At 38.5% G+C, this 12,825-nt stretch overlaps 1 protein-coding gene across 9 annotated transcripts in view; it reads left to right on the plus strand.

Annotated features, from left to right (window-relative positions):
* The window catches only part of APP (amyloid beta precursor protein), a 244,752-nt gene that overhangs the window by 41,472 nt on the left and 190,455 nt on the right, over positions 1–12,825 (plus strand). For 7 of the 9 annotated variants that reach the window (XM_069475007.1, XM_069475008.1, XM_069475009.1 and 4 more), the window contains exon 2: positions 12,368–12,535. The exons of the other annotated variants lie outside the window; for them this stretch is intronic. In XM_069475007.1, coding sequence (XP_069331108.1) covers positions 12,368–12,535 — 168 coding nt within the window. The remainder of the gene's footprint in view (positions 1–12,367; positions 12,536–12,825) is intronic. 9 annotated transcript variants of the gene reach the window in all.

The raw sequence follows: 12,825 nt of genomic DNA on the forward strand, positions 1-12,825 counted from the left end.
GTGGCCTTTTATTATCTTTACATAAGTAGGAATGTACGTGCTGCTGTGTGTATGCGCAAAGATATAAGAACAAAAGTAAATGATAAATATCTGAATTCCTGTGTCTTGGTGGAGCACATTCTTTCATTTTCTTTTTCCCTTCCCACTTGCCTTCTGACGTGACTTTCTTAAGACCTTTTAGAAACCATTTAATAAAATTTGTTTTCATTTCTCCATTTATGATCTTCCTCATATTATTAATTGAAAACAATCTACTAAACGGTGAGGACCGGTAAGTACGATTTTATGAAATCACAAGCTCATGGGCTCATGCTAAAACATCCAAGTGCCTTATGTTTGGCATTGATGATGGCATGCCACCTGACTTGACAAACGTTCTGAACTGTTGTGCCTCATGCTAGTGGGAAACTAGGTGGAAATGACTTCCTAGGCAGTTTAGCCAGGCTCTGAGCTTAATGTGTCTTCACTCTCCTTATCCCTTGAGAGCTGCTCTGAGATTTTAATGCGCACTGAAGGACAATATGATAATGTACCTGGAAAATTAGCATTTTTGTGAGAGTCTTCACCCTCATTAGTATTTTCATACCGTTTTGGTACTAGAATTTGTAAAGATATTAAAGGACATGGCCAATGTGGAATGTATATGGCAGGCCCAGATATGTAGGCTGGCTCCCTCGCTGCAGCCCAGACTAGGAATTCCACTAATTACCTCTCAGCATCCCAGCCCTAATTGCCTCTCCACCTACATTTGTTTCACAATGGCCTGAAACCTGGTAGAAGTTGTAAAGGAAAACCAGGTCTGAGATGAATACCTGGGCTGACAAAGAATAGAGAAATATGCCTCCTTTTTTCCCCTTGTCCAGATAGTATGGGCAACTCTAACACATAGTTGTGTGGACATGTTCTAATTAGATGATAATTACCTCTGCCTCTTCTGGAAGATTTTTTTCCCATTATTTTCCTACCTGTAGCTTTTTGAAGACTTCTTGTTCTCTAATGATCTCTTGGTGCTCTGTTTTGTCTATGCTCTACATTATGAGTAGGTCAACATTGCAGTGAGTAAATGAGAAGAAAATAAGAACCGAAAAACTTTTAAGTTTGCACTTATTTGTACGTTAAGCATATTGGTGTAAGCTTTAAGCTCTAGAAAATTCCTTGCAGTGCTGAGGGACTATTGTTAAAGTAAAAGTCCATTTTAGTACTGTCATTACACAGTGATGATTATGTTGAATAAAAAATGAGGATCAGTGCATCTGTGAGGTGATGAGTGAGATATCACAAATACCATGGCACCATCCTAAGGGTCCAGGGATGAGAAAGGACCCCAGAAATAGTCATAGCAATGTAACTTGCAAAGTGTGTGGGGATAGTCTATTCCAAGGCAATAAAATAAGTTATATCTAGGGCTTTATAACTCTTACACATTACCTGGCTTAGGTCTAGGCACTAAACCCCAGGTGATATTGAGGTTTTTAACTTTGCGATTTGTTTGGTGCTAAGTCTGCCACAATCAGAAATCTGGTGCAAGTATCATGATTGGTCTGGTTGGCCTAGCATTCCAGAAATCCATTTCTCACGCCACCCTCCTCTCTGCACACATACCTACTACCTCCCATTGACGGCTGGGCCGGAGCTGTGTGTGGCAAGAAAACCTGACTGCTTGTGTTACACAGATTTCAACACATACGGCTTGATAGACTGTGATCACAGTAGCATGAGTGTTTCTTGATGAAATTTGCATGTCTTTTGCGGGAGAAGTGTAATTAGGATAAGATTTTAAATTCACACAGCCACAAGTAAAATGTGAGCAGGAACATGGTCTATTTAATAGCATTAGGTTGTTTTCAGATTTGAAATATATCCTATTAGAAATATATTGAGTGTAAACAGAATACATTTAACTAAAAAAATTGTGCATTTGAACAAATTTTTCATCATTTACAGAGGTCTAAAAAAAAATAAATTAGCAGAAAAGCAAAGAAGCCACAAAATCAATCAAGGATTGCAACAATTGATTGCCATCTTCTCAAAAGCTTCAGTGCCTGTGTTTGGAGTATCATTCTGTTAATATTTGCCCCAACTCAGAGTCTCTGTTTCCAGTTCTAGTAGCAAGAATCAAGAGACTATGGCTCATATGCCATGGCTCTCCTACCTCATATAATACATGAAATATTAAATATTCATGAAGTTTCTGGCTAGAAATGTGCTGGTCTATGCCAGCTGAAGGACTTGAAATCCTCACTTTCCAAGAGCTTATAAAAAAGGCTGAGAGGAGACGGCATGTACTCAGTAAGATTAATAAGGACAAATGTATAATATATTGTCATGAACATAATTTATTATTGTGTTGTATATTTTGTACTGGTTTATTTCTGGCATGTTTAGGGCAGCACTATTTCATAGAAATGTAATGCAAGCTACTTACAGGATTTTAAAGTTTTTATTGGTCACATTTAAAAAGCAGTTGGTATTAATTTTAGGAATATATTTTATTTAACTCAAGTATGACCATTTTAAATCCAGTCAATATAAAAATATTAATGAGATCTTTTATATTATAGTTTCTATACTAAGTGTTTGAAATCCTGTGTATATTTTACACTTAAAACACATCTTGGCTGGGTGTGGTTGGCCCATGCCTGTAATCTTAGCATTTTATGAAGATCGATAGAGACCAACCTGGGCAACATGGCGAGAGCCCATCGTTACAAAAAAAATAAACAAATTAACCAGGTGTGGTAGTGTGTACCTGTAGTCCCAGCTACTTAGGAGGCTGAGGCAGGAGGACTGCTTGAGCCCAGGAGTTTGAGGTTGCAGTGAGCTGCGATGATGTCACTGCACTCTAGCATGGGCAACAGAGTAAGACATGGTCTCAAAAAAGGAAAAAAAAAACAAACAAAACTGACATCTGCATTAGAACACTAAACTTACATCAGGAAAACTTATTTGGGTTCTTAAAATTTACAATCAAAAAAGGTAGATTCACTTGCCCAAATTCTAAACATACTTAAACATTTTTCAGTAATGGGATAAAGTAACAGTTTTTAAGTTTAAGTTTACATGGATTATAATTAAATAACATGAACAACCAGTTCCTCAGTCTTCCTAGAAGCAATCGAAGTGCTCAAAAACCACATGCAGCTAGTGCTTTTACCCTATTAGACAGTACATGTTTAGGGTATTCAACCAGTCTACAGTTGACCCTTGAACAATGCAGGGGTTAGGGGTGCTGATCCCCCTCCCACATTGCAGCTGACAATCCATGTATAACCTTTTTTTTTTTTTTTTTTTTTTTTGAGACAGTCTCTCACTTTGTCTCCCCGGCTAGAGTGCCGTGACATCATCACAGCTCACTGCAACCTCGAACTCCTGGGCTCTGGTGATCCTCCTGCCACAGCCTCCCAAGTAGCTGGAACTACAGGAGAGCCACGATGCCTGGCTAATTTTCTTAATAGAGCTGGGGTCTGGCTCTTGCTCAGGCTGGTCTCGAACTCCTGATCTCAAAGGATCCTCCCGCTTAGGCCTCTCAGAGTGCCAGGATTACAGGCATGAGCCACTGTGCCCAGCCACACAGATTTTATTTAAGCACAAGATTCTACTGTTTAAAAACTTAGGAAAACTGCCAATCTCTAACTTTCGCCCCAATGCAAAAATCTCTTCTGAAATGCTGATGGATGGTTGTCCATCTGTTTAAGTGGATCACTGGTAAGGTGCTTATCGTCTCAGGAAATTCCTTCCCAACCCACAATCTTTCTTCCTCACTGTTGTTCATATCAGTTGGTGCTTCCTGTGATTTTCCTTCAGATGTTGTCTTCCACCCTCCTTTTTTCAGATGAGCTGGGTCTACTTCCTTTTAAAATTTTCTTTCCCTCCAAGGTGTATTTCTTTAATTTTTTAGTGTTTTTCTGAAAACGTGAATACATCCTTCTAGATGTGATTTGATGCAGCAAGATTTCTCATGGCTGTCTGGTCCTGTCTATTGCTGAAGCTTAAGAGTGCATGAGCTGTTTTTTTTTTCATCTTCATCTCTGAAAATTATGCCTTTCCTGCTGTCCTCTACTGCTTTAAAGAATTATTTGAATTAAAATATAGGATCTTGTATATACTTAAAAAAAAAATTTGAGAATGTTTTTACCTTCTGAAATAATATTGAGCCCTGATTCAAGCACTTAGTATTTTAGTTACTTATGCGTGTATTAGTTTCTCTTGCCCCAGTGATGCTGCAAAGCCACAATCCAGCCCCAAATTTAATGGCTTAAAACAATAACCATTTATTATAGCCCACAACCTTGATCTTGGCTGAACTTGGCCTGATTTGATAGAAAACAGTAAAACTTTAGAAATTGAACATGTATAGAATATCTCTTGTACCTAAAATGAAGGGGAGTAATAGATTTTTATTTTTCTATATTGCGTTATGTGCCGAATGCTAATCTGTCCTAGTTGTCAGAATCCGTGGAAATCATGCTGGGAATTCCTTCATTTATTACTATCATATTTCTTTACAGTGAATGCCATTCAAACCAGTATCTTTGAGGAGCCAAATTTTTAAGTCTTCTAGCTTGTTAGCAACATGGATTTAAATGTGATAAGTCTACAATGAAATTGATCTCTAATTATAACTAGAGATTAGTGTGTGTGTGTGTGTATGTGTGTATGTGGTATATTTTCTACTACTGCCACTACATACTATACCGATAGTGATACAGTAGGTATATATACAGATATATACATAAGTGGGTATATGCCAACTGGTGAAACAGATAACACACATTAAGTAAGGTAAGGGTTGATAAACATGCATTAACAATTGGGATGTTCCGGGATTTGAACTCCTAGTTTGCAGTCAATTGGCTGCGTTTGATTTAAGGAAAGAACTAATTTAGGAACAAGTTACATGATTGCATACCAGGAATGCCAACTGGCTTATAAAAGCAAGCATGGGCTTTGGAATAACAGTCTTGATATTAGACTCCCAGGCAGGTTTTGAGCCTTTCTCATTATCTAACTAGATGTGGAAGTGATTTAAATTGGTTTTTCTGAGAGTCAAATGAAGGTTTGGTTTTTGCTCCTAACCCTTTTCCTATCTCCATGTTCACAAGGTCAAGGCTGATGAGATTTAGCAATATTGAGAAAGTCAGAATAGGATAAAGATCTCAGTACTGTATCTTTTTGTTTGGTGACTCTATGAAATATGTCAGTAAAACTTTAAAGACAAAATTAAATAGATAAACTATTTTTACATCAAAATGACCTTGAAAAGAGTTTAACTCTTACCAAGGTAAGAGCACATTAGACCCAAGTATACATGACATAGTATGTGTATGGTTTTATATGTTGTATGTATGCAGTGAAAATAAAACATTCACCTTTTAGGGCTAAATGGGCATTAATTGTATTATAAACTATTTTTGAGGCTAATCATTTGGTTGCCATGCATAAAGCTCTCTTTTTTAAATCTATCTGTTTATATCGGTTCTAGCAGTGGACACCACTCTTTCTTGGCCTGCCTAAAATGCATGCTGTAAATGTTGGTTATTAATTTCACGTGTGTGGAATAACAAAGGTTTCTGTTGAGAGACCTCTCGATTTCCTACTGGGCACCAGCAGCAAGCATGATTTACCAGCCTTGTTATGAGATGGTAGGAGTTTTGGGTCAACTTGAGAACATCCATCCTTTGAATGGAAAGAAAAGCTTGGTATCACCAGAGGTCACGAATAGCATCAGGGAATGAAAGCTGGTCATGTGAAGCCAGATCAACAGTGCCCCCCAAAGAATGTCAAGTTTCCAGGAGTGAAATATGTAGATTAGTTCTTTGAAAAGGATTTTTTTTTCTCTCTCGACTCTCTTTTGTGGCCAGTCATTTTTAGGCTGAAACTCAAGCTCTGAAATAATCGCGCAGCAAATAGTTGATGTGAATAGATGTGGCCACTCTCCATGTGGGTAAACTGAAACCGTGTGGAGTTTCAGTAATCACATTTTCCTGTATGCCTTGACTAGCTTCTCTATTCTTCCTTACCACAAATACACAACACACACACAGGGGCAAAGCCTTGGAAAATTGCAATTTTCCGTTTTAATTAGAGAGTCAGCCTGGTCATGTCAACAGAACCCTTCACGGAGTGGGTCCACCTCCCTTCTCTGCCTCTATAACTGTGGCCTGTGACAAATCCTTACCGAGGCCTCTTCCTCTTCCTTAGAGTCCACTTCTCTGATTCTAATTTTAACTTCAGTTTCCCTCTGTTAGTGATGCAGTGAGCAATTGCAGATGTTCTGCTTCCACTGAAAATACATTTTTTAACATTTAAAGGAAAACCTTACACATAAGTTACCCCCTTCAAATGGGTTCACTCTCAAATTTTCTAGATTGTGATTCTAGAGAATAGTTATTTACATTTGAAAATGGAAAATTTAAATGTTTTAACATTACACTTTAAAGAATTTTTGTGGAGTATAGTTGAATTATGCCAGGTTAAGGGAACACTTGTATTTATGGGAGGAAACTGCAAATGTGATAGAAATAATATCACTATCCTGTGCTTTGAAAAACAAGATATTAAACAAGAATACAACTCGAAGAAGTTGTGAACTGATTAAAAAGTACCAAATATTTCATTATATGAGGCCAGCTATTCAAACCAGTGAGAAGCCGGTTCAAATGCAGAAAACAGACGGTTTTCATTAGCCAGAAACCTTAAAATTACATAAGTCCACGAATGCAACTAAGCTATGGATCTGCGCCCTCCCTTGCCAAGCAGGACTTTTCAGCCAGCAAAACAGAGAGCTCCTTGTTCCTTTTCCCTCCTTGTTGGAACTCTGTGGGGAGGAATGCTGCCAAGCCTGCTGTATAAGGAATTTTGATCTCCTTGATGATGATAAAGAGAAACTTTCTGGAGAAAGGGAACACCCAGTATGAAAGACAGCTGGGTAACTTGTTCATGAAGCCGACTTTGCATTTAATTGTAAATTGCAGCGATTGTAGGTGTAGGTTTCTGAGTTCACCTTTGCAGATTGGTCCAGATTAGGTATATATGTTTATATTTGTTTACGTTAACTTCCCCTTAAGGCATTTTAAAGCCATTTTCTAGCCAAATTCTTTGGAAAGTCCATTTCACTTCAGTACTCTATATATTGTGGCTCGAAAATACTTTTTTCTGTTAGCAAAGGACTGTTCTTAAAAGACTTGCAGCATTTTTAAGGGTAATATTTTACAGCTCTGTAGTTTCGAGCATCCCCTAAACAGCCTCTTGCTTTTGAGGCAATGTGAACGCTCCATTGTTTTAGCCAGTTATTTTGTTCATTGTCAGGAACACTGTTTTCCCATGGGAAAGCATCTCCAGTTTTATGATGTCAGTGGAAAGTCATTCCGTTTACAAGAATTGCCTTCATATTCAGTCTCTCAGAAATGCATAGACCACTACCAGGGTTCTAATCTTTCAGATACTGTCTTAAAATTTCTGCAAAGTAACCGTAAGTTTTCTTAGTGTTAAGACGTAAACAGAATTTAAATGTAGTAGTGATTTAAGCAGTTATATTTCCCATCTACTCAGTTATTGATTTTTCTATTAAAGAAGAGAAATGTTAAAACAGGAATAACTATATTTAGGATTACTTTGAAAGAGCATGCATTTTTACTGGCAGCAAATAACTTACTCGAGAACCTCAAGATTTCAATTTTAAGAATGTCCATGTTAGCAACTCCAGAATAGGACCCTGTGTATGACTTATTAAGCTATTTCCTTAGTTTTCATTCAGGAAAAGTGTTTTCAGTAAACCTCTTGGGCCCTTGGGCTGCAAAGTGTTATCCTGTGTGTGGCCACTTTGCCTGGTGAGGGTGCTTTCTTTCTGGCTGAATGCCAGGAAATGGCTGCTCCTAGCAACCAGGCTTTGTTTTTTAAATGGATTATTTGGTGCAGGTGAGGATGCTGTGGGTTGTTTGCCTTGTCTTAATTAACTGGGACAGGGATATGTACTTAAAACCTGGAATTCTTAGCAGGTGGGCTTCAGTAAGAATAGAAAGGCTTCTGGTTCAATTCAGTATCTCCAAGCTAATTGCTCTGATTTTCATGTGCACACCTGGTGTTGGTTTGTGTAAGAATTTTGCCTGAGAAACATGGCTTTGTGATTTAAGTGTTTGTTTGTGAAGGGTCTCTTGTAATATCACATGTAACAAGATGTATACATACAACCAATTTTACAATATCTAGTTTAATAATTTCTCCTAATTATTGAGGAATCAAAGTTTCAGTTATTAAACTGTCTCCATTTTAAGAAAATAGGGCATGTTAACTATGATTCTCCATACATTTATTTTTACAGTTAATATTAAATCTCAGCTGGTTGCAGTGGCTCATGCCTTTACTCCCAGTACTTTGGTGGGAGGATTGCTTGAGACCAGAAGTTCAAGACCAGCCTGGGCAACATAGCAAGACCCCAGCTCTACAAAAACAAACAAGCAAGCAAATAAATAAATAAAGTTAATATTAAATCTCATTTGGTGGAAAACGCGAAAGGAACTGAAGCATATATTTTCTAGTCTAAGCACTCATCGTTGAAGTGAAGAGATCATAAAATCATTACAGGGCCATAGTCAATTTATTTGAAGAGCTATAAAAAGATTAACACCACTGGGTAGTCAGCATATACACATATGCAAGCAGGTGGCATTAAAATAACTGTAAAGTCAGGCAGAGGGAAAGATAACAAAGTGAAGAATGGAAGAAATAAAAGGAAATTAAGAAGTCAAGGTGGGAAAAAAAGGAAAAAGCATTTATTTGTTAGGTGTGTCAAATAGGGTGACCCGTTGTCCCATTTTGCCAAGGACTTTCCTGGTTTTAGCATGGAAAATCTCATGTGCCGAAAACCCCTCAGTCCTGGGCGGACTGGGGTGGTTGATCATCCTGTTGTCAGGGCAAGGACTTTGCCTCAAAACTGCCTCAGCGCCTAGCGTTGTTCTGTTGGCATTGCCTCTCTGCAGTTAGGATCGGAAAGAGGAAGATCACCAAGACTTTTTAAAGTAGGTGAAAGAGAAGCAAGGCCCAATCTTTAGGAGTTTCTTATGCTGTGGAATTGGAAGACTGTGAGTCAGTAAAGGGAGAGTAGAAGGGCTAGGATAATTCATTGCCATAGAAGCCAAGGCAAAAGGCTTCAGAGGGAGAATTCGTGTGGGCACAGGTGAAAGGTGGCATCTATTAGGGGAAAAGTCCTTTTGCTTCCTTACATAACAGGTCATATGTAACTTTGGAGAAAGCAGTCTGAGCTGAGTGGTGAGAATGTAAACCAGATTACAGGGGGTTTAAGAAGCAGGTGGGAACGTCCTGACAGTGAATGTTGAAATCATCAGGTGATTTAAAATTTGTGGTCAGTGAAAGACATGGCAGAAGATGTTTGCTCTAGAGCAGGAATCTGCAAACTGGCCCACTGGCTAAATCTGGCCCATTGTCTTTTTTGTAAATAAAGTTTTATTGAACAACAGCCATATCCATTTGTTTTCACAGTGTCTAAGGCTGCTTTTGTGCTACACAATGCAAGTTGTGTAGTCACAAAAGATACTGTATGGGCCAGAAAACCTTTTATCTGGCTTCTTACAGAAAAAGTTTGCTGACCTGCTGCTCTTGAGGGTAATAGAGTAGAGGAAAATGTTTTGGGTTTATAGTTTGTCTTTTTCAATAGGAGGAGATCAGAGGCTATTTGTGGATGTGATAAGGAGCTAGAGAATAGGGTGAGTGTATTATTAGGTATCTATTTTTCTCTAATAGGTTACCCCTAAACTTAGTGGTTTAAGATGACAGTCATTCTCTCACAGTGTCCGTGGGTCAGGAATTTGGGAGTATCTCCTGAGGAGTTCTGGCCCCGAGTCTCTCTTGAGGTTGCAGTCATGGTGTCCGCCAGAACTGCAATCACATAAAGGTTTCACTGAGGCTGTAGGTTGTTTTCAAGCTCACTTACATAGCCATGGACAGGAGATCTTAGTTCTTCACCACCTGGGCCTCTCCTCACTGCTTGGGTGTCCTCACAACATGGCGGCTGACCTCCCTCCCAGTGAGTGATCCCAGAGAGCAATGAAGAACCATGATGCCCTTTGTGACCTTGTTTTGGAAGTCACACATCATCGTTTCTGCTGTATTCTGTTGCACAAACCCCTGATACCTTGTAGGAGGGGACTGCCTTCGGTCACGAATATCAGGAGGATCATGGGTGGCCTTCTTGGGGGCTGGCTACCATGGGGGGAGAAATTGTCAATTCCATGCTCCTTGAGGGGATGACATGGCATCAAGGGCATCTGTGCTGACAAGGAGGTAGAACACTTTCCTTAGACACTGTAGTGAAGAGATGGTGGAGAAACAGAGGTACAGAGAAATACTGAGGTTGAGAGGACGACATTCATTCAGCAAAATATTTATCGACTATGGTAAAAGGCTCATTAGTCTCTCTCTTCAGTTAGGGATCATGTTCCAAGATAGGATTTTGGGGCAGGAATGAGTTTTTTTTTTTTGAAGGGTAAGCAGAATAAAATACCATGGGGAATACAAAGGTGATTCCATTAGTGGACTGTAAATTCCTTAAGGACAAGGGCCCTCCATAGCATCTAACGTAAGGCTTTATCTACAGGTATGTGATTATTATTTGACTTTCTTTAACTTTCTTGCAATGTTATTGTCTGTACTACTGATTTCAATAAGAATAGCAACATTTGTATTCTGATTTTTAGGATCAAGGCATTGAATTTTCTCTTAATCCCTCAGGAAAGCTGTGGAATTTGAATTTATAGAGCATTCTACTCAAGCTGCTTAGAGTATCTGTTGGAAAATGAGACTCTCATTGAAATATTAGAGGTGGCAAGGGGCTCAGGTGGAAGAGGTGAGGGATCCCAGCTATTTCTGCTGACGATCTAGACATACTGGCTTCAGTTGCTGTTACTTAAACATCTGGTAATGTAGAGGCAGAATTTTGTTATTTATAGAAAAATTACCTAAAAATATGGTTTTAGGGATTTTGCCAGCAGCTTTTACACTCATGATGGGCTTCAGTGTAATACCTGTTTTTTTTTGTTTTTTTTTTTTAAAGGACATTAATCCTCTGTTACGGTTGGATAAAATATATGTAAAGATAACTAGGGGCAGATGTATCCTATTTTACATTTCTGTGGGAAGAAATGTTTGGAAACTATTTCATTTCTTAAACTGAAATCTCTTAGTGCAATTTTAGCATTGTTCGGTTTTCTTCTCCTGTGAACAATTTTTAGGAATGATCACAAGTTATTATGGAATTGCCCCATTCTTGACTGCACGAATGAATGGCTTCTGTTGGAAGTTAATTCTCCTGGCGTGCATGTCTCAGATTTCCTCAGCAGGTGGATTTAACAAGGGAGGAATTATCACGATTAATGTGTCTTTTGATTCCTTGGTTTCAAAAAACACTTTTACTTCTGTGGGTTTATTTTTCATCTCTTGCTGAATTTTTTTTTTCTTTTTGAGATACCAGAACCTATTAATTGAGACAGTATAGGTATTTCAGGACTTACATTTTCCCTTTTTAAAATACTTATATGAAGGTAATACCTGTACACCGAAGGGTTTGAAAATACAGAAGGCATCCTTTTCAAAGTTATTTTCATAAAGTGGTGGATTGCCTGCAATGGTAATAGCTGAGATCTGTTACCTACTACACACACAGCAGGTGCAGTGTGGTCGGGGACATAGGACACCAGTACCCTTCACATAATTTAAAGAGCTGAGAGATTAGTAACCACAGAATGTTTTGGGGAAAGCCAGGAGGAATGGCCAACATATTCAGTTACATTTGTAGATGGTGAATTCGACTGTAAATTTTTCTGTTGCAAATCATAATGCAGCCACGCGCTAACTAATAATGCGCACTAATACTGTCATGCTCAGTGCCGGATGGTGGCACACAGCGTTACTTTCAGGCCCTTTCGTCAGGCAGGGACTGGCATTGTGCTCTGTGTGAGTCAGTTGGAAGTTATTATGAGAATGTGGTTTCCTCAACAGTGATTGTATTTATTTTAGAGAAAACATCTTTTTATCGTCAGAACCTTTTAGCAGGTTACTGCAAAATCTCCTATGGGGAAATATATACATTTTTCAATGCATAAATTCCTTTCACTATTGTTAATTTCTTTCTTTATCTCGGTGTGAAAGAAAGCACTGTTTTATAGGTGGTTGGAAATGTCTGTAGCATATATAATACTTAACCCGAAGGAGGGCTGAAGGCAGGGTTGATTCATAATTGAAAATTAGCAAGAATAGAATTGTTTTTGATATTGTCGTTCAGTTCCCGTTCCTCTCCACAGCCTGTACCTCGGAGCTATGGATTCGATAACTAACTGAAACTTGTTTTTTTCAGGTGCCCACTGACGGCAATGCCGGCCTGCTGGCTGAACCCCAGATCGCCATGTTCTGTGGCAAACTGAACATGCACATGAACGTGCAGAATGGGAAGTGGGAGTCGGATCCATCGGGGACCAAAACCTGCATTGGTACCAAGGAGGGCATCCTGCAGTATTGCCAAGAAGTAAGCCCCGTCTGGCCGCCAACTTGCATGCATTTTTATAAAAATTTAACTTTATACATTGTGTTTTTTTATATTTTATCTTTTTTTCTTACAGTAAAAATATTGGTTTCTAATGATTCACCATATCACTAATATATTTTTGTGTGTTACCCTACAATATACATAAATATTTTTTAAAATTATGATGTCATTTTATGATCATCAATAAACTGAGTAGTTTAAGATTCCTTAGCACTTCTTTTTATCCTTAGAATATATCCCACTATGGCTGTACAGTCAAGGTATTGTGG

Source organism: Eulemur rufifrons, chromosome 7 (assembly GCF_041146395.1).
Source record: "Eulemur rufifrons isolate Redbay chromosome 7, OSU_ERuf_1, whole genome shotgun sequence".
In the NCBI taxonomy this organism is placed as follows: domain Eukaryota; kingdom Metazoa; phylum Chordata; class Mammalia; order Primates; family Lemuridae; genus Eulemur; species Eulemur rufifrons.